This window comes from Eublepharis macularius, chromosome 1 (genome assembly GCF_028583425.1).
Source record: "Eublepharis macularius isolate TG4126 chromosome 1, MPM_Emac_v1.0, whole genome shotgun sequence".
In the NCBI taxonomy this organism is placed as follows: Eukaryota; Metazoa; Chordata; class Lepidosauria; order Squamata; family Eublepharidae; genus Eublepharis; species Eublepharis macularius.
Genome location: NC_072790.1, coordinates 131,858,653 through 131,881,420, shown reverse-complemented (window position 1 = coordinate 131,881,420; position 22,768 = coordinate 131,858,653). Strand labels below are relative to the sequence as shown.

The 22,768-nt window shown below is 43.6% G+C and overlaps 1 protein-coding gene across 1 annotated transcript in view; it reads left to right on the top strand.

Moving 5' to 3' along the window:
• Positions 1-1,763: 1,763 nt before the first annotated feature.
• Positions 1,764-22,768, top strand: part of CNKSR3 (CNKSR family member 3) — an 84,216-nt gene continuing 63,211 nt past the window's right edge. The window contains exon 1 of the mRNA XM_054975220.1: positions 1,764-1,901. Coding sequence (XP_054831195.1) covers positions 1,850-1,901 — 52 coding nt within the window. The 5' untranslated portion in view covers positions 1,764-1,849. The remainder of the gene's footprint in view (positions 1,902-22,768) is intronic.

Genomic DNA, 22,768 nt, shown 5'->3' with positions numbered 1-22,768 from the left:
ACAGTGAACTTTCTTGGGTAACTGGCATGATAGATGATTGTTACAGAGCTTGTGGATCCAACCTGTGGAAGCTGATGCCATTTTAGAGCTGAACACCAGCCATTTCAAAAAGCTGCAAGGACCTGCAGTGTGGCAGGACTAGGCAATCTTGTCCCCCCCTCTGTGCCTCTTTTGGCACTTGAAAAAGCGATGGGAGTGCGGGAGATCACCTGGTCCTGATATGCTGCAGACTTGGTCAGGATTGAATTTTTAAACGGCTGAATTCAGCTCTAAGATAGTGTTGGTGTCCTGGACCTGCTGCCTGCAGATGTCATGTCTAGTTTGGCCCTATCTGTTTTGAGAATAAGCCCACAGTGGGACTGAAATCTCAGTAAACTTGAATAGCCTTGGGCTGTCTCCCCTCACAAGGTACGTGATCATAGAAAAGACTGCTTTTGTATTTCCTATTACCCAGGAACATGTTAAAATTAATCCAGCACTTATGCTGAAAAGCAGAGTCCTCTGTAATGTGTGGCGAATAGATTAAGAGCAGTACTTCTCAAATGTTAGGAAAATAAAATTCTGATCTCTCTGAATTTGATGGTCAAGGGCCAATCATGAGGCCATCAACAAACACAGGAGTTTCTACATATCTTAAGACTTTCAGCCCCCCCCCCCCCCACGCCCAGCTGTATGAGATCTGAATAGGCTCCAGACTTGGAACGCTGAAAGTGAAGAAAAGAGGGAGTGGAGGGAACCGAAACCAGCTTGCTCAGCATTTTGATGAGATTTTGGAGATTCCAATTTGTTTCTCCCTACCATGATTCCTCACAGACCTTTTTTCAATGTGTTGTACTATGGATTTACAGTATCGGTCAGGATGCAACCCCAACCTAATTCTCACACAAATAAGCAAACTTGCATCTGAATACACCTCAATAAAAAAACCAAATTCCCTGTATGTAGAACACTGGTCGGTGGAACGTCAGTCGAGTTCCCATCAACAGTCGGAATTAACATAGGCTTACCCTCCCAGTAATTCACCTCCCCGTAAGAACTGAAGTTTTGCTTGTTTATAAAAGCATTTAAAACAAATTCTCCACAGTTTTTATGTTCCCCTCCTCCCGTCTATTGGCAGAGGCAGCTATTCTTTTTGTAGGCAGTCCTCAATTCCAGTCGTAACTGCATCATGCTCGATCACGTGCGCGCTACTGTTAGGAGGGCGGAAACAATCGATAACAAAAACTAGCGTTCTCCCCTGCCTCTCAAACTGAACTTTCGTCATTGCGCAACAAGGAACAATCCCAACACTGATCCCTGGAGAGAGTCTAAATCTCCACTGCCCTGTCCACCCCCTTTCCCAAGTCGGCAGATGCGCGCCTTTGGCAACGGCCACCCCACCAGAGTCTGCACAGAGCACTGGGCCGGCGTGGGCGGCGGCGGCGTCTTCTGGGCTGGGCTCTTTGCTTTTCAGAAGTTTCGCTCCAGCCTCCACGCTGCGCTGCAGCCGCGGGAAAGAACGCCTCTCTCTCTCTCTCTCCTGCAGGGGGCACAGCGGCTGCAAAACCTCAAGCAACGAAGAGACGCGAGCGAAGCGCGCCAAGAGAAACCCGAGGGCGGCGAGGGCAGCTTTCCCAGCAGGAGCGCCAAGCACGTGGAGGAGGAGCCGTGGGCGGGCCGTGGCCGAGGAGGTGGAGCGGGGCTGCCGGGGAGGGCGGGAGCGGTGGCGGCTGCCTGGTGCGACGGGAGCCTGAAAGGGGGGAAAGCCGGCCTCTGGGCGGAGAGAAAAGAGCACGCTGGAGTCGGACTGAGCTGCCTTCTGGCTCGGGGAGCTCCGGGGCGCAGAGGGCAGAGCCCTGGATCGAGAAGCATGGAGCCTGTTACCAAGTGGAGCCCTAAGCAAGTAGTGGAGTGGACCAAGGGTAAGAAAGAGAACCCATCTCGCTCATCTGTGCTAGCTCGAGGGGAGTTTTCTGCTCTAGCCTCCTGCGCAGCGTCTCCGCTTGGTCTTTTCTCCTCTTTCCATACTTTCCCTAGTAACTTCAGGGCTTTAGTTCTTCTCAGCCGCCCGCCCGGCGTTCATCCTGTCCCGTTTCCACTAAGGGCATGCTCAGCTGTCTCAGAGAGGATCATACCTTCAATTAGCTGTGGCTCTTAATCCGCAAAGTGCCTCGTGAGTTCTAGTTCCTTGGCTATGAACAACACGCACGTCTTTAACTAGAAAATCCAGCCACTCGTGTGTAAACAAACAAATAAGCCAGGAGCGGATCTGGGCATGTTTTTGCAGCTTGGTGTGGAGCTCGTGTTCATGTTCCCCTCTTCTAGGCTTTGTGCAAACTTCGTTAAGTATTCTTGGGCTGTTGTTATTTAAAACTGAGGACCGCGTTTGCACATTCAAGAGCGCATAAGTTAAGGGAGGAGTAAGAGTGCATTGTGGTCTTCAAAGGGAAAGAAAGGCATCTGTTACATTTTCCCACAAATAGAAGGGTTTAACAGTGGCATCCTAAACAGGGCAACTCAGAATCCTACCCTACTCAGTGGGGTTTGCTCCCAGGAAAGTGTTCTTATGGTTGCACTGTTAGGGAATGAAGGTCTTCTGCTCACAATGACTGTTCTGTATACACACACACACACAGTCTCAAAACTGTGATAGCTCAGGAGATTTCCTTCTGAACACTCTTTTTTCAGTTTGCAGCTGTTTTGTGGGTGCCCCTCCCCTTTTTAAAATCCAGAATAATACCATCATTTAATCCTAGGCTCTAAATGGTGAGTATGCTTTTGGGAGAAGGATCCCTGAGAACTCAATGGAGTGTAGATACCTGAAAACTCTTCTATCCTTCATTTTCATGGGAGATGAGAAGTACATCAGAAGGGTGCCTTATATAGTTGGCAATATCATCCTGCTCAAACATTCCTAACAGATGATCCTCTTGAATAGAGTGCAGTCTGTCATCATCTGTTTAGATTATAATATGTTATAAATCGAGGGCTAGCAGAATGGAGAATATACTATGCCAGAATTCCTCCTCCTCCTTTTGGGATAGTTTTCCTCTTGTCTATTTGGTCTCTGGAAGTTAGTGGGTGATACGGAGCTATGTGTTCAAAGTAAAGATCATATACTGAAAGGTGGAGAATTTTGGCTACTTTTCTTTCCTTTGGCCCTCATTCACAACATTAATGTAAATTTGGCATACCAGCCTACTTGGTCTATATTTTTATATCTGTAAATTGTCAAAAACATGAATTCCTCAAAGTGCATATGGGATAGCAGTATGAGTATAAATCACAGTCCATCCATGATGATTGATTTGGATTAAAATAGTGCAATATTGTGTAGGCATCCTTGGAAAGTGTGTATAGTTTTTGTTTTGTTTTAAATTGGGAAAAGTTACATGGATTTGAATTCTTTGTATGAACAAATTTAGGTGAGTTAGATTAAGTTATCTACTTGGGATATCTCTTGTGGAGAAAGATATTTTTTACTTGCTTAGCTCTTTATCTGATGTGTGTTAAACTGAACTTTATTCTCTTGCCTGCCCCCTTCTGCCACTGCATGTTTTCTTGCTTATCCTTTGTTTGTAGAATATGCATAACACTTGAGCTTCTGAATAATCTGTTCCAAATCAAGTTACTCTGGAGTCACTCATTAAAAAACTAATTTGGCCCAATTATTCTTTTCTAAATGGATAAGATTGGTTATCAGTGCCCACTTTCTAGTGATGAATAGTAAGATTCTATGGCATTTAATCAGAGGATCGCTTTGACTGCAAGAACTATCTCGCTTGGTTTGACTTGAGTAGATGATGACTTCGCTCCGGAGATTCCCTTTTATAGCTGCATTAATCTTTTTGCAAAAAAGCATCTTCAAAGCAGAGCAAATGGTTGTGGGGGGTTGGGTGGGGAAACGGAGAACTGTATGACAGGGAGCCCCTCCCCCCAGACTTGGGCAAGTCTGTTCTTATTTTTAAAAGACGAGTTCAAAATCTTTCCGCCCAGAGTCTTGCTGCACTGATACTCCCCCCTGCCTTCCCCAGTACAAATGAAGGCAGCAGAACCTCAGTCCAGCATACCAAAGAGCTAGGATATTGCTTGTGCACCAGCCTCTGATGTTGCAGCTGGTAGAAGTGGTTGGAAAAGATTCTGCTTTGGGACTGGGCACTGTGGGCCCCTGGTGTGTCTTTCAACATGGACTAGGGCAGTGAGGGTCCACCTGTGGACCCTCAGAAAGGTCATGTAGCGTCATTTATTGGGTTGTAAACCACTGAAGAGCTGTCTTTTTTCTGCTTTTTGGAAGGGTCTGTTGCACATACATAGAGAGGAGATACTGTGTGGACTGCTGCTCTTCGCATACATGCTGAGATGAGCAGCAGGATGCTGATGTCTCTCAGCAGTGAAGAGGATTCTTTTTTTCAATATGGGCACATTCAGGTATCCTTTCTGCAACAGTTCTCTGTTTGCCTCTCAGCAGAGTCTGGCCCAGCTCCTTCACCACTCAGTGCTCCAGGTGCGCTTGGTGTCCCCAGTCAGTAGGTCAGCAGGCAAGTCCTAATTTTTGCCTTATGACTTTTATATGTGTTTGCGGCTTCCAAGTCAGGACAATGAAAGACTGCTCATTTAGGGTATTAATATTCCATATGTATATGGAATCCATTTAGAAGATTCCATACGTATATGGCCAGGGCCTGGTGTGCAATGTAGGGCAACAAATAAATATAGGGTGTGTGTGCATGCTATGGTGTGTGCAAGGTATGGTGTGTGCCTTACCTTTGACCACATTTGTCCATTGCAGAAAAGTTTAGATAGACTGGTAGGTAAGCAGTATGTAACGACTTCAGAATAGCGAAGATGTCTTTATCTCTACTGGAAGTTGAGTTGCTTTGTCTGTGTTTACTTGCTGAACAAATATTAAGAAAATTTAAAAGGTTTTTTTTAGTAGCATTAAGTCAGCCTGAAGTTGCTAATTAAGAATCCTTTCAAGTGATTTCTCATTGACTGGAAGAATTCTTTTCCTGTAGAGTTCTGCTGCTCACTACCAGTGTAATTATCTGGCTGCTTACATGATTTTAAATGACATCTGTGATGTTCACAACACAAGTAATGGAAGAGATTAGCAGGCACCTTTAGAGGCAGAGTGTTTTTCCTCCAGCGTGCTGCTTTTTTATGAAGTCATCAGGCATGGTGTATTATTAGGATACTGTCGGATGTTCAGTTGTGAGGTCAGATTCACACTATATGATTCAAATAAGATCAAATAAAATATGATCTCTCTTATCAGATAAACTCCCTCTTAGGCAAAGTGCCTGTATCCAACAGAAAGTTTAAACTGCTGACTGTCATAAAGCCAAGCCTTGTTTAATTAATGGACAGCAGGCTGGAATAAATAGTACCTGAAAACAAATCATGTATGTCTAAGAACGCACTAAAATACTTTTCTAAATGAAAAAGGTGGGTTTATTCTTAATTTAATGAGGTTATAAACTTTTGGACACATGATAAAGAAACAGATGTACAGAAAAGGGTAAGCAATCTACTAAGGAAATATTTGATTTATCAGAGCCAAATACGTTACTTGAGAACCTTCTCAAGAGAGTTTAAACTAACTCTGCTTTCACCTGTGGTAGGTTACGTGATTAAAGATTTATTCATTCCGTTTGCACATTATGGCTGCAATCCAGTGCATATTTACGTGGAAGTGTGCATAGCATTGCATCTTATGGCTGGATACAGAGTCTCACATGTGTGTAGCAGCCCCTTATGCACGCTTAAAAGTTTTTCCAGACCTGCACAAATTGCTGATTCTCCCTCACAGTGGTTAATCTGGAGCATGTGTTGCTAGAATATCCCCTCCCCCTTTTTAAAGACTTGCAAAACTTTTCTGTGAATTCAACCTCCTATTTGCACTGTGTGCACCTAGCTTCACTTCTGAGTGTATGCTTTCTTCACATTTTTAAAAACAATTGGCTGACTGTCTTCTTTGCAAGGCCTCAGCAATTAATAAGACCTGATTGTTGACAGAAGATTTATAGATGAGCTGAATGTAAACTTAGAATGGACTGAAACATACCTTGAGTACAGTATGACCTAGATGCCACGTGTCTTGTATCTCTAATCTGTCTCCATTTCTGATTATTCGGTGTGTGGGGGGGTAGGGTGTAACTTTCCTGTGCTATGGACAATTAACCTAACTTTTCCAGCAGTTTGCATAAAGTGTAAATAATGGCTTGAATTCACATAGTCTTTTCTGCCTTTGGATCTGCTTTGCTGTGGAGCTGTGAATAACCTTTTAACCATAGATGAATTAAAATGTAGGGCCTTTAGTGAGCAGATGAATTGCCTGGACCTGTTGTTGGCTATCTCTGTTCTATAACTTATCACATCTCATCCTTTTAGACAAAAAGCTCTGCTGTACAAATGATGTGGCCTGGCAAACTGCTGATACTTCAAAAAAAATAGTAACACTGTATTCAAAAAATGAACGATCTGTTATGATTACCCTAAGAAGAATAAACTCAGAACAGTAGTTTAAAATGGATAGTCCTGGAAGTTTGTTTTTATTCATTTGTACTCCACCTTCCTCCCCAGTGAGATCCAAAAGTAGCTTGCATCATTCTCCTCTTTTCCATTTTATCCTCACAACTAGGGTTGTGCGTAATTGAAAAAATGAAAAAAAAATTACAGAAAGCTCTTGGTTCAGCTCATTAAAGCAGCTTCTGGAATGTTGAACCAAATTTGGAAAACTAAACTGTAATGAGTCCCTCTTGCCAAAAAGTTGTGTTTCCTTTCGGTTCATACCTTCCAGCAGCAGGCAGGCACTGGGGTTGCCTCACAAGGTAGCAGCTTGTATTCCTGAAAGTGCTAATCAGATCCCAAGGGGATTAACTCTGTCAACAGGAAGGGGGAATAAGACCAGGGTGCATAAGTGCATCTTCCCATCCCATAGCTAACTGAAACAGGGCATTCTCACCACCAATATTCTCCATTGTCCAAGTGCAGGCAGGCAGAATGATGGGCTGAATGCCGCCGTCCCTGCCCCACCCAAACAAACCTGTTTTCCCCCATAGGTTTTCCTTTTGCTTTAGGGGCAGTCAAGATTATTTTTGAAAGGGGAAGTAGGTACGCATTTGCTGTGTGACTCAGAAAGAGAGAGCCCTGAAAGACTATGGATGCAATCCTAAACAGGTCTACTCATATGTAAGTTCCTCTCAGGGAATTGTCTTTCTCATTGCAGCCTATGATTAAATTCTCCCTTCCAAACGTTCCCAAAGCTGATAGGAGGGAAGCAGACTCCCCTTGCGATTACTCAATTAGCAGGGAGGGAATGACATTTTTTGCAGTGGAATGCTCATCATCAAAAGGAAGGATTTGGATTCGTCCCTCATCGTGGGAATAAAATTACAAAGCACATGGAAACAGCAGCAACAGGCTACAACAGAATGCAAAGGTAGTATGTTATTGGCTCTATAGAAAAAGGAAAAAGTGAACATGAAGCAGGATTGTTTTTAATGTCGCTGCACAGCACTACTTTGGAACGTCCTGCTGCCACTGCTCCATCCTCCAACACGCATCTTCTATTGGTCTGTTGTTGTGTGTGTTGTTGTGCTTGAGGAAAAACTCAGTGGATCAGTGATTTAGACTAGAGGATGCTGTTTTTGGTTAAGCATAAAAACAGCTTCTCCAAAGCCTCATTTACCCACTCCCCCTTGAAAAGAACAGCATGTGTTTGTGCATGTGCAGCCAATGTGCGTGCAACAGACCAAAATTCATGACAATGAAAAAAAAAATGGAATGGATCAGTTTTGAGACAGCACTGGCCAACCTGTAACAAACTAGTAATGGAATGGAATTATTCCTGAACCCCCACCCCCCGGAACATAAATTGAAACTTTCTTAGTGCACATCTGTACTTGCAACAATCCCTGAGAATGTGTGACTGGATCAGGGTCACCCAATGTACTTCTATTTTACCCATGGTTAATGAAAATGATGATTCCTCTTTAGTCTCCTTTTTACATTTAATGTCAAATTTAGCAGTGTGTACTTCTGATCCTGCAATTCTTTTGGAATTTACTGAACCATATCTGGAGGCTAAGGCTTGGACAGCAGCTTTCTTCTTTAGGTTAAAAATCTTAGTTTCCTAGAAGGGTGTTATTTGTATGAACTTGCTAATGATGGTTTCCAAAGTACACGGATAAAATTGGTTGATAAACTACAGAAATTTGGTTTCTCTTTTGAATCTTTTATGCCTCTGCATGTAAATTGATTAAATCCAATGTACTATGTTTTGCTAAAAGGCGCACTTGTAGAGTCAGGAGAGTGTGCTCCTTGTACTAGTTAGGACTTCCACTTTCAAAGACTACCTTCTTATTATAAGATCTTAACAGTTCCCAAATATCAAAATTTATTTTCTAAAGCAAGATTAACAGTGCAATCCTAAAGCCCTGTCTGGTGCCCATGGCTGTGCATCAGTGTAAATGCAGCACAACTCATCTGCTTCCTAAGGACTTTTGTGGGAGAATTGGGCCAGCCAGCCAAACCTGGCAAGGTGTGGCCAGGAGTGAATGCGCCGTCATTGCTCAGGCAATGCCACCAGGATCGATCAATTGCAGGGCAGCAGCAATTGACAACGCCATGAGTGGTGGGGGAAGGTGTAGCCAGTCCCAAGCTGTGTTTCCCATCCCCAGTCCCAAGCTGTGTTTCCCATCCCCTGCCCCACAGGGAGAGACCCTCCATGATCGGGCTTGCTGCCCCCCAACAGAGGGGCTTGCCCTGAGAGGAGCCCCGGCCCAGGGTGGTGGGACACTGATGGTACAGACGGGTGCTCGCCCACCTGCTTGTCCAACCCCGTTCCCAGCAAGGGGCAGGCTTTTGGCAGAAATACTGCTCACTTGCAAACTCCACCACTGCTGCTGCTGCCCCAAGGAAGATGCAGCCCCTCCCTGAAAAGTGAGCCCAGAAAGGCAGCAGGACCCGGCGAGAGCCGCACTCGCAGCCTGCAGCACTTGGGATCAGTCCCCAGGTCCTGGAGAGGCAGGTGGGGGTGGGCAAGTTCTTCAGTGAGTGACAGGAAAGCGCATTGCAATCCATGTGAAAGGCCGGACCAGAAGGCCCATTGGAGATGATAGGAATGAAAAACGCCCAGGGACTTGTGGCAGCACCATTTGAACACATCACTGCATCACAAAGATGCAAGAAGAACATGGGTTGGACCTCAAGAGCCATGCTCCAGTCCTGGGATGATGCCCCCCAGAGTGGCCTGGTGGCCTGCAGGACCAAAGAAACTGCTCTGGGGGCTGTTGTCTGCCCTCTCCCAGGCCAGATTTCCCAAGTCCATCCCTGCCTCCACAAACAGTGAAAAGGAGGGTGGTCCATCCTCCGGGAGGAGGAGCCCCAAAGATCCCACATTCCCCACCTCCCAGCAGCAACCCCCCCCTTTCCTTGTATGGCTTGTCAGATGCCAGCAGCTCTGTCTGTCAGAGAATGAAAGTCCTCAGTGGTGCCTCCCCCCCAGACATTAACGGGCCATTCTTCAATTCCCACCCCACTGCCTGAAGTTGCTTGGGGGGGGGAAGGGGGCAGGGAAGCTGAAAGAGGCCCCAAGGCACCACTTGACACCTGTTCCTTCTGGCAGCAGAGCCCACTCCATCCATCTCAGCCCTGAGCCAGGAAACATTTGCGGGGATGTGTGAAAACACATCCTTACGGGGAGTTGGGGGTGGGGGGTGGGACTACTGTCATCATCAGAAAAGCAAGCAAACAGGCAGTTTGTTGTTTTTCATCACATATTTTATTAAGCTGGCAAAGGTGAAGCACTTCTCTGGACATGTGTCTTGTCAGTGTCCTTCGGCTGGAAAAGGAGCAAAGGCAGTTTGCGCAGCAGTCAGAGCTGCAAAATCCATTCCTCATTTTGCCCTCTCAGGGGCAAGGTTGAGATGTGGGCTTCCTTGGAGAACTGCTCCCCGGGCTGGACCTGAATGGCACTTGTGAAGGATCACTGGGGGCTGGAACAGCCATTCTCCTTGATTTCCCAGACGAGTTGCAACCTGCCTGCAAGGGAAACAGACACATGTGTTGCCAGTGGCCCAGCCTAGTCTGCCACGTTCTAGGAGGGTGTCCATGGTTGGGAGCAGTGGCAGCGGGGCAGCTCCAGTGTCACAGGTGCAGCCCGCATCCAGATGATACATGACCCTCTGGTGAGAAAGCGCTCTATATCAGGATGGTTTTATCCTGTGAGTGAGAAAGTCAAGGGGCTGAGCACCCTCCATCAACAGGGAGTTATGAACACCTAGTCAACCCAGCCTGCAGCCACATTTCTTCCTCTGCCAGGAGAGGCCCCAGCTGAGGGAGCCTGAACGGAGTCTCCGCATGGGTAGCTGGCGCCCCCCCCCAGGGCTGTGTCAAGAGCAGTTTTCTGGGTAACTGCCTCTATGGCAGGCAGTCGCTGCTCCCCCCCCCCAACGAGCCTCAACTGCAGAGGCTGGCAGTCGGGAGGTTCAGGTGAGGGGGGCATCTGGCACAAATCAGTGAGCTGGGGCAACTGCTACCCCAGCTCCTTCTTACCTGTCAGTGCTCCCTCGCCCCTTCCAGAGCCGGGACTGGAGTCAGATAACCTGCAAGAGGACTTGGGTGGTGGTTGTTAGTTAGACATTCTGGACTTAGCTCTTCTTCCCTTGAGAGAGTGCAAAGTGCTCCCTATTTTCTGCTAAGTCCCCCCAGTGCACTTGTGGCCTGCCACTGTGAGCACCCACTATCCTGCCTTACACTCTATGTCCCCATGGCAGGGGGTGTCTGGGCAGAGCCTCCGATCACCTCCCTACTGTCTTGGGCTCATGGGCGGAGCAGCTGGAGGTTATGTAGGGTGCCTGGAGATCTGATTGGCTGCAAGGAGAGGGGCTCGTCCACCATGGGGGTGCAAACTGATTGGTCCCTGCAGTAGTTGCCATCCTGTGCCCTGTTTGGGCCACATGGGTGGGGCTGGGCACTTGGAGGGGCCTCCGAGTTTTCCCGCTTCATGGGTGCCTGTGAGCTATGCCTCCTTTTTTGCGGCGTAACTTTCTGCCACTGCAGGGGGCGTTCCCTGGCTTGGGGCAGCTTCGAAAGCCGACTAACTTGTGGCCTGTCCCCTGCCCCACCCCCTCCAGCGCTGGTGTGGGGACTTGCTCCACTTACGTTTCTCCCCGGCCGCCAAGTCTGCCCGCTGGTGGTGTGCTGTCTTCAGTAGTGCACCTTGGGCAGGCGGGGTGGGGGGTGGGGGGAGGGTTACACCCACGTGCCACTTATGCCTGCATAAGCCATAGTCCTCTCCCTGTGCGCTTTCCATCCCCTGCTTTAGGACTGGGCTGCATGTGTTGCCCTTAGGGGAGTTATTGTTCGGTTTGCAGGGATTCTGTTTTCTGAACAGCTATGTGATTGTAAATGTGGAAAACTAGATACTATTTGGCATTTTTTCATTGACAAAATATAGCACTGCTATATAACACTACTCTAGCTAAGTGGATCTACATCCAAAAATGGACTCCAGCTTTAGAGCTGGAAACTGTAGTTGTCAGCTGATGTTGACCCTCATGTAGCACCTGCAGTGGTAATATTCCTGTCTATGGCATTTAAATAATGATATTTTATAATGTAAATATTGTACTTATATATTCTGTATTTCTCTGTTATTTACTAATGACCTATTGGCCTATGAGTATTAATAATAAATGAATGGAACTGAAGCCACACAACAACCCTGTGAGGTAGGTTATGTTGAGTGTATGTGACTAGTCTGAGGTCATCCAGTGTACTTCATGACAGAGTGGGGATTTGAACTTGGGTCTCCTAGATCCTAGTATTACACTTTGTCTGCTATATTAGCTCTTGCATGTATACAATAGAACCCAAATTGAAATCTGTACTTGCCCAGTTGCTTACCTGCCTCTAAATAGATAATAATTTCAGTAGTGCAAAAGCATGCAGAAGCAGATATTTTTTGAATTAGTCCTCAGTACCATAAAGGCTCTTATTTAGTTGCATACTGATATGTTTTAACTATTATTGTAACTGTTAGGTGTGGAAACCTGTTCAGGAAGAAGGTGAATCAGAACACTAGATACTTAATTCAGGGGTTTAAATTGGGCTTGGTGATATAAACTAGAAGTTTAAGTCTCCTTGGTTTACATCAGTCCTCTGAGCTATACCTTTTAAAAGTTATTGTACTGTATTAACATTGAAATCTTAAGCAGAGTTAAACCTTTCTATGTCTGATTTCAACAGAAGGGTGTAACTCTTTCAGCGTCCTACAAAACCAGTCTTTCTTTATTAGACATTGGGAAGCAAAGAGGGAAGAGGAGTGTTCCAAAGTCTGAGTTGCTGGAGCCGCGTGCTCACCTGCTTCAGACCTCGTCTCTACATGCAGCAGAATTCTGAGGTGGCAAAATGGGCTGTACCACTTCAGATTGCAGGGTGTGTGTGTGGGGGGGGGGGAGGGGGGATTCCTTTGCATGCTTTGATCGTTTTCACCCTACAAGAAATCATGAATGTAGGGGAACTCAGAAAAAAATGTTAAACCTTTAGATGGCAGCGAGACAATCCATTCTGCAATCTTGTTCTGTTTCTTGTATAGACTAGGCCTCAGTCCACAAGGCTCACAGAGAAGAGCTTCAGTAGGTCACAAGTAGAGGAGGCCCAAACCTTATAGTTGCTCTTTTAAATTAACTTTAGTCACCTTTGAAATTTCCTCCAAAACGTTCAGAGAAATAAAAGTGAATTTCCCAGATATTCTCCCATCCAGTCCTGGTCTAGAACAATTCAACTACCAGGAGTGAACAACATGAGGCTAGTTCTTGTGTTACCTTCACAGCACTGAAACTGCTGCAATGCAGTTCTTTCCTGGACCTCTTAAATACTATCATTGGGTACAGGTCAATTGGAAATAGCTGTACTGGAGTCCTTCCCCACTTATGCCCTAGCTTCTGGGTGATGTAAAGCTGGCAGACTCCATAAGAAATTGTGGTTTATTTCCAATGTAGGCTAGTTAAGAATATAGGATAGTGGGAAATAAACCTGAGCTTGTTAAGGCTCCTTGTATTTGACATCACAACAGTTTGAAGATACAAGTCTTCAACTAACTCTATTCTCAGGATGCCATGTGGAGGGAGTATGTGGGAAGAACCAGGATTATGCCTGTTATGAACACACTCAGGCTTGTTTCTATCATCTAAATTGAGCCTATGAAGAGGTCAGAAGTTCACTAGTTTAGATCTGGCATTCATGCATGATTACACATCAGATGCATTTCTGGTTTGCTTCTTTTAGGAGAAAGTGAAGCTTCCCTTTATTTCACTTAATACCTTTTGTAAATGAACTGTGAAAACACTATAGCAAAGATGGCCATTCCAGTGTGCCATTTTAGTGCTGTATTGCGATGTATTTCTGCTATCTGTAATGATATTCTGTGCACATCTCATATACCTTCATTCCATTGTTTTCTGCCTTCCCTGTACCACAGCATAAAGAGGACTTGTTTAAAAACCATGTTTCCCAAGTAAAAATCCTTTGCTTTTTTTCCATGATCATTGTTAGTAACTGTGACAGCCCATTCACCTTAGTGCATATGGTTGTTTAGTATTAACAGTCTCCCATGATATAACTGGACCACAGTTGTTTACTCAGTAAAACTGCAAAACATAGATGGGGTACAGAAACAGCAAGGAGTGCCATACGGGCTCCAAATTGTGTCTTCCTGATGCTTAGCTGAGAGCACTTAACTAGTGTTGCTAGGTACTAAGTAACGTTAAGTCTAATTGTGTGGGTGTTGTTACATTCCTACTTGTGAGTGCTTTGTTTCCCTTCTTTAGCACTGAAAGTGAGGCCCGTTAATTCTGCTGCAGAAGAATTTCTTTTGTTTCCTAGAGGTTAAAAATATATCAAACGAGCTTTTGCGTAATAAGCCAGGAAATGCCTTTGAATGGATACTCTTTCAAACTATCTATTGCAATTCTCAACAGGGCCAACCAGCCTTGTTGTCAGAGGCTGAGGTTTTTTTTAAAGTTGAAATTTATGGGTGCTTAGGGAAAGTTGCATTGTCAGTTTTATTAAGTCACTTTATGTAGACACTGTGGCTACTGATAAGTAGTACAGCAAGGTAAAAAAAAACTGAAAGGGGGGGATGGCTGTCTGTATGTTACCACTTGTTCATGGTTTACTTTTCACTGCAGCGTTCAGAGTTTCACAAGAACTCTATGTACATTAACAGTTACTGTTTGTTGATCTGTCCTTTAAAGCCAGAAGTGAGCATTCAATCCAGATGTGTCCTTTCTAAAAAACGCAGAATGAACTTACAATTTGGATTTGTAAAACCAAAGAAAGTAAGTCCAGATGAACGGAAATGTGCAGATGTGGAGCCTTAGAGCCCCCCTTCCCCTATTGCACTGGGACAGTGGGAATGGATTCCACGCCAAAGGAAAAAGGGTGGTAAAGGAGGTTACAGTCTGATTTCAGTGAATTGCAGAAGGAACAGCAACCTGACTGTGAAGGCAGATCCAAGGTTGAATAACTTCCCATTGATTAATGAGTGAAATCCTTCTTGGGAATAAGGTCTTACTCATGAGTATGGAGGAGACAGGAAAGGGGGTGAGTTGGAGACCTTCCTGTATGATAAGTAGCTAAGGAGGGAGAGGCCTGGGAGGAGGCAGCTCCTGAGCTGCTCTTAAAACAGGCCTGAACAGGGAGAGGAGTATGAATATTTGTCAACCCCCTTTATTTCTTGTGAGATCTGAAGGGGCCTGAAGAAGGATCCTGTGGAGGTTTTGTGTGTGTGGTACACAGGAGGACCGTATTCAAATAATTATTTACAGTGGCTTATTTTAAGAAGACATGCACCAATTTTGAATCTTAGATGGTTTGGTGCGCACTCCTCTTCCCACAGTCCTCAAAGCTGTGGTTAGGGAAAGGCTGAGGGTATAGATACGAAAGCACAGTCTAGTTTTTCAGAATTCTTAGGTTATGTGGAAATCCTGCTGTTTCTTACGATATTTTGCTGTTATGTTCCTATTTAATGTTGGTGTGATCTCAAGCCCTGATGATTTGCTGCTTATTCTCAGATTGGAAAGTGGTGGTAGGATTGCTGCAATTTACCTTTTGGAAACCATATTTTTTAGGAAGGTCATACAGTAGTGTGCCTCCCCCCAACCCCCCGCCACCACCCTCACTCTCTCATCTTGCAGCATTTGATTGCTTGACTCTAGGAACAAATGGGAGGGTGTTATACACTTTTTTCATCTATCTCCCCTCAAACTCTTCATGTTGACTACACTGCAAAGTACCCCAAGATATTCCAGTACCTGAGGCAGAAAATCTAAATGCTCTCTCTCCGTAGTGGTAAAATATAATAGCAAAGGAGAATTTGTTGACTGTCAGTGGCAATCAAACATCTTTTACTTCAGTCAGGTTACTTCACCTTGCTTAATGGTAAGGCTAGTCCTAACAACTAGCTCTGGTTGAGGTAACATGGCAAATAAGATTCAATGTAAGTAAGCATAAAATGATTCATATGGTGGTGAAGCGTGCCCTCAAGTCAGAGTTGACTTATGGTGAACCCTGGTGAGGTTTTCATGGCAAGAGACCAAGAGAGGTGGTTTGCCATTGCCTGCCTCTGCAACCCTGGTCTTCGTTGAAGGACTCCCATCCAATTACTAACCAAGGCCAACCCTTCTTACCTTCTGAGATCTGACAAGATCAGGCTCACCTGGGCTATCCAGGTGGGCCAAAATTATTCATACTGGGGCTAAAATTTCAGTTTTCCATACAGTGAAAGAAAGGGATCTTCATGTCATTGTGCATAGCTCAAACTCAGTCTATGAATGAGGAAAAAGGGAAATTTCTACTAGGGATGCAACCATATGTACTCTAGTTATCTCATGACCAGTGAAGTTAATGGCGAGTATTTTGGGGACAGACAAAATTAAATGCTATGTCAAATAGTTCATCACTGATTTATGGACATGATGTAGTCATGGCTGGTCTCTTAAAGGTCTTTAAAAAGTCTGTAGTACATGTTCATGTAGCATAGATCTATTAATAGCTAGCTGTGATGTCTAAAAGAAAGACCCATGTTTGCAAATGTACCTTTGATCACTTGAAGCAAGGGAAAGATTTTGCTTTTTTGACTGATTTGTAGTCTTCCTGGAGGCATCTTGGGTGACAGAATGCTGGATTAAATGACCTCTTAATCTGGGGCAAACAATGTTCTTCTTAGGTTATTTGTGCTGTTTCTCAAGTATTAACTGTTATTGCATTACAAATTGTTTTTGGCATTTCAAAAATAATTTGTGACACAGCTTTGCTTTTGGAGGGAGAAAGGATTAATTTAGATTTACCCAGAGCTTTTGTTCTGGGAAAAGAGGTGGTGGAACACTCTATCACATGTGCGTGCGCCAAGCGAATGCACGCTCCTGGAAATGTGTGATGATGTCACTTCCAGAACTGATGTCACTACTGGAAGTCCCGTCGCTCCTGGAACCCAGCACAATGCATTACAACGAAATAAATGTTAGTAAGCTTGTAATAATCACACTATTATGAGGGTTTGTTTGCTTTCTGTATCCTCTACAAAAAGTGAAATCTTCCATTCCCTTTCCCAAACATTTCATTTTTTTGGAATCATATTTTAACATATGCAAGAAGGAGGGGGCCTCTGAAACCCATCTCACAAATCTAAATTCTAATAGATTCCCTCTGCCAGCGTAGGAAAAAAATCCCAAAATTTCTAATCTTACGAATATTGAATTTTCAAATTTTCAGGGAGGGCTTTACTGGAGCAATTCAAAATTAGATACTCAACTTTAGCTGCATTAAATTTATACTTAGTTTAAAATGACTTTTTTTTTGTTGCCTGCCAGCTCTACCTTACCAATGGCTAAGCTGTTGTGACACTGTGAAATGCTCATAAATATTCCAGTGTCCCAGACAAATATTCATATAAACTTCCTTAACACCCATATGTCCACTGCAATTTCAGTGATGTTAATCAGCTGAGGGTGGGGAGAACCATTTGAGTTACAGCTATTAAAACATAAGAACACCTATATGCTGATGAATATATTGATGACAGCCTTCTGTGACTTGGACTCAGCTATCCATTCCTAGCATAAAACTGGAATAACCATAACTGATATTTTAACTAATACGAATAACCATAACTGATGTATTTAACTAACACACAACCAATCTGCATGCAAAAGCTGTGGGAACCATAGCCACACACACACACACACACACACACAGCCCCCCACAGCCGCCACACCCTCATGAAAAGAAAGCAAAATGAACAAAGCAGCGCGCACATACACACACACACAGAGCATCAAATGAAAGTAAAACAGAATGAATTCAAAGCAGCACACACATACACAGAAACCCCTGAATGAAATGAAAGTAGAATGAACTCAAAGCAGCTTAGCCTCTTCTGCAGAGCCCGCAGGGCCGAAGGAGAAAGGAATCATGTGGGCAGATTCTAGAGCTGGAACAGCTTTCTGGATCATTCCCCCTCAAAAAAAGCCCTGGATTTTCCTGAATTTGGGCATCTAAAGTAGCTCTCATGATTGTATCTTTTGTTTGTATACTAAAGAATACTTTTAGCATAAGGCCTGTCTTGAGTTCTGATAATTTTGCTTACTGATGTGCGCATCATTATTTGTAGCTGTTGTGTGGCTGCTCCATTTTGAGCAACAGATATATTTTATATTACTTTGGGCACCCTAAAATAACAAAAGTGTTGTTTACCTAATAGTATCTGCCAGCATTAGATAGTTGTGATTGTAAAATCTTTGAGATTGTTCTAATCCCAGTATTAATAGTAGGCTATACATTTGGGCTGTTCCCTACGTTACAAGAAGAGGGAAAAGTTGTATAAATGTCAAGCTGTATTCATAATACCTATACCCCCTTTTCTTCTGAAAACTTCAAGGTGGCTCTTAGCTAGGTGACTCCATCCAGGCAGCATAGAGGACCAGACCTGCTTGAATTTTAACATGGTATTGTGTGTCTTCAGAAGTCTTTTGGCTTTTTCTCTCACAGTGAGGACTGTAACTTTCTGGAGCCTATTAACCTAATTGAAGCTTGATCTGCATGCCCCATTTTCCACAGGAAGAAGCTGGTCTCAGTTTGCTCCCCTATTTCTAGGTAGCTGATGAGCTGGCTCAAGGTACAAAAGCTGTTGCCAGCACTTCTGTGGATAGATCACTTACATATATTGACTCTGTGCATTTTTGGACTGAAGGTATACATCCATTAGATCTGGGTGTGTCATTAGTTCTCTAGCTGCTGCAAAATAAAAGTGTCAGACGCAGACAATTGCAGCTGCATTCCCCTCCCCCTAAAGGGTTTTCTCTGTGACTTGGTTAACTGTTGATTGTTTCAGGTTTTTAGTAGTATTTTGAACAGTGGAGTTCCCATTTGTTTGTTTAAAATATTTATATGCCATCCCTTCTCCTGGGCATCTCAGGACACATGGTGGGTACAGCAATGTAGAAACAGTACTATAAAACAAATGTTAAGAACATTAAAACCAATCTAAAGTTACCATGTGCCACTGACCTGTGGGTATTCCATCTAGGCTCAGAGTGCCCAAAGCATACTTGTACAGCTCTGTTTTGCAGCTTTGCCAGGGAGGTAGGAGACTGTTCCAAATGCATGGGGTGGACACTGAAAAAGCTCAACTCCAGGCTGTTGTTGAATGTGCTTTGGACAAGGCGGGTACTGATGGTAGACCCTGCTGGGAAGATTGAAGCTGCTGCAGGGGAACATGGAAGGAGAGGTGGCCCTTCAAGTATGTGGGCTTCAGTTCATGAAGCGCTTTAAAGGTAAGAGCCAGCAACTTGAATTGGAACCAGAAGCTAATTGGCAGCTGATGAAGGGACCTCCAAACAGGAATAACATGGTCCTGCCAGCTAGTGCCAGATAACAAATGGCCTGCTACATTTTGCACCAGCTGCAATTGCAGGATCATCTCCCATGGAAGCCTCATGTAGAGTGTGTTACACTAATCTAGTCTCGAGTTTAGTGAGGCATGGATCGCCATGGCCAGATTGGCTAATAGGGAGCCATTTTCTTAACTAAATGTAGCTGGAAAAAAACATTTTCCAGTTATTTCTCTGTCAGTTTCCACTTGGAATAATTGACAGTCAGTCAGTATCCTATACTTCAGCCTTTGCTGTCTTGTTTACTGTTCCTGTCTCATTTTTTCCTTTTCTTTGGGTTTTTTTTCTAAAACCAAACAAATTGGTTATGGTGCCCCAGCCCTGACTTGGATGGTCCAGGCTAGCCCAGTATTGATGGCTCTTAGAAGCTAAGCAGGTTGACAGTATTAAGATGGAAGACCACCAAGGAAAGCCAGAGGCAGGCAGTGGCAAACCATCTCTGAAGGTCTCTTGCCTTGAAATCCTATTGGGTTGCCAGTTGGCTGTGACTTGATAGCATGTGCATGCAATCACGACACCACTGAGTACAATGCAAGATGCATCCTGGCTGTGGATTTCAGCTTGTTAGTTGAAGACCAAAATCTTGTCCTGGCTGCAATCTATGAATGAGTTATTCTTGAATTCTTGCTTTTCATTGTTGAAGTACATGAGATTACTAGCAATTGATAGATATTCAGTGGGGAGGCTCATATTTGCTCTAATGACCTACTCTGGAGATCACTTTTTAAAGAGAATAAACTCAAACAGTTTGGTACATTTCAAGAACTTCCCTGTCTCTAAATAACAATTGATAGCATTATTTCATAATCTGTGAACTGCTATGCTGGAAAATAATGTTTGAAGCTTGGGATCAGTAGCTTCAGTGTAAAGTCGTAACACGATGTTGGCTAGCTGAAGATGATTCAAAATACTCATCTATAAAAGGGTCTTCTGTGTATATTTATGAGATCCGTTTTCACATCTTGCTACTATGTTGCATGTACCTGTCCTAGGATCCTATAGTAATGTCAATATATACAACTCTGCATTCTTCTATGTCCTGTATTAATAGATTTTATGGTGCCTGGGTGTTAATTTGGCTCAATATGGACTACAAACCATCTTCCAGTGCTAATGAAGCCTTGTAACTTGCATTGGATTTATGTTGTAAGGCATTAAAGTCAATAACATAATGCGTGAGATAAATAGAAATTAGGTACACCAGGTCATTAGTGATGTCTAAAAATCAATGTCAGATAACTGTTAATAATGTTGTTCCGCTCTCTGTGCTAGGGCAGCTCCTGTTAAATCTGGAAGCACAAAGTACTGTAGGATAGCAGGGTAGGGCAACTGCTACTGGCACAGGTATACTTAAGATGGTCTTAAATGTCAGGGGTAATCTGCTGGTGATTGTTGTTTTATTTCTAGCAGCTAGTTTGTTCTTAGTTGGAAACCTTCTCCCCCTGCCTCTTCCAACTGCCCAAGGGAGACTTCTAATTAACCATGGAAGCATTCGACCCTGGCTGACCGTTCGTTCGTTGATCACAGACAAAGCAGAATTTTTTTGGCTAGTGAAGTCAACCTTGAATTGTCATACTCTGTGTGGATAAGGGTTTGGACTCTGAGGCAATAATTACCCTACAACTTTGCTTACCATACTATTAGCTAACCTTTGCCTAAATCAGTGAGATTGACAGTTTAACAAATACTGCAACTGGTTGGTAGAATTTCAAAGAGAATGGAATGCATAGAGATGTCAGAGTAGTGCCTGTATGACTGTGATGTACCTACTTTCCTTAAGAATCCTTAAGCTTGTGTGTTTGTAGTTATTGGCATCCTTTGTCAAAAGTCTTCCATGAGAAGAGGATGGTTCAGAGGAACTAGTTGAGACATGCCTTAAAGAATGTGGATTGGAAACAATGCTCTGGCACCCAGTGACAGTGATACTAGTGTGACACAGCAAGATCTTGGGAAAAGCCCTGAGCATTCTGATCTGAGGCTAGATTTCTCATCAATGCTTAGAGAGAGAGAGAGAGAGAGAGAGTGAAATGCTTGCTTTAGAACACATAGTTAGCCATAACAACCTGCTTCCTAACATACCGGCTGTTCTTGCTCCAAACTAATCATTCACTTTGTAAAATCTTTTTGGGGAAGTAAATATTGTTAAGTAGTAACATTTTGGCTATACTAATGCTTATAAAAATAAAATATTAATTTTTTAGCACTTCATCTGAAAGCCATGGTTAGTGCGGGACTGTTATTCAGGTTTAGTTTCTCACTGCCATGAAACTCATTGGGAGACTTTTGGGCCAGTTACACAAACACACTCTCAGCCTAACCTACAGCTCAGGATAGCTGTACAGATAAAATAAGACAGATAAAATAGGGAGAGAACAAGGAGCTTTTCAGATAAAAATAAAATCTATAGTCTTTAGCTCTTTTATGATGCCTGTGCGGATTTCTACACTGCACTGATTGTGAAAAGCTTGATAAATAGTAAAAGCTCCCATCCCGTTGTTGGTTATAAATGTGTAACCTGAAGCCTTGAACTTCTTCACATAAATGCCCACCATGACTGTTGAGTGTTAATTGAGTTCCAGTGGTGTGTACTATATTTTGTACTAGCACAATTTCTTCCTAGAAAGCATAACAGTCTACATTAGGTGAACAAAATTGAATCAGGTGATTAGTCAGAGAATGAGAGGGTCAGGTGGTAGTAGAGGTCAAGTAAGGTTAGGGTTAAGTTGTTATTCAAAGGCTTTGCTGGAAAATAAGGTTTTGAGCAGGACTTGGAGCTGAAGAAATAGGTTGACATCCAAAAGGAGTGAGGCTTCCTTCTGTATATTATCTGTTAATGGCTTCTGGACTTAATACAACAAGCAGCTGTATAGCTGCCCATGTGTCCCTGTAGCCCATGATTGTGCTGAAGACAGTCAAGGAAAAACTGAAGGGAGAGTGCTTAAGGGTAGGTGGTCTTTTCTTCAGTCTCAATCAAATTGAAACAAAAATCCAAACTTGAACTTTAAGTATACATTTTATCTGGAGCATCCCATCTTTTAGTATGCCAACCATTCTCTTGGGCCAAGATGTCTTGCTATTCTACCTCTCCCTTTCAGGAGTATATGGCAATATCTAGTCTCTACCACTTGAGCATACAAGCCTTCTGAACCCTTTGTGGTAGTTGGTAGGAGGTGGAAGGATGTTATAATGAAAAGAGATCAAACAGCTCTTAAAGGGTGACTCACCCAATGTTGCTGTTTATCAGTGAAGGTTTATTAGGAAACACCTGTGCTGATTAGATTCACTGGAAGATGGTGGATCTATATTTTGTTTGAAAGTAGAACAAAGGAGCCTACTTGAGCCCAGATATCCTAAGATCAGTAGACTATATTTCATCATACAAAATGCACACTCTTAAAAGATTTCCACTTAAACTTAAGCATGGTTAAATACTTAGTTTTTATGAACTTCTGTTGCTTAGCTGATAGGGTAAGAACTCATTAAGATGGTAGCTGGAATCAGTCAAGGATCTTGGACTGCCCAGAAATGCAGTGGGAAATCAGTTCAGCTCTAATTCTTGAACATACTGAATTACTTTTACTTTTCTGAATGCATTTTATTTTGCAATCTCAGAATCAAACCTCCCTATCTTTACTGTGGTCAGTGAGCAAACTGCAACACAACATTCCAATCTCTCCCCCCTCCCCCAATTATATCAGGTGGTTGAAATACACGATGGATCGTGGTACCATTCCCCAACCCCCATGGAAGTTGCTTCCAGTGTTATTCTGCTACTTTTTTTTTAATTCTCTGTTTCCAAAGTGATGCAAATTTTCTATTGCTAAGCTGCTTAT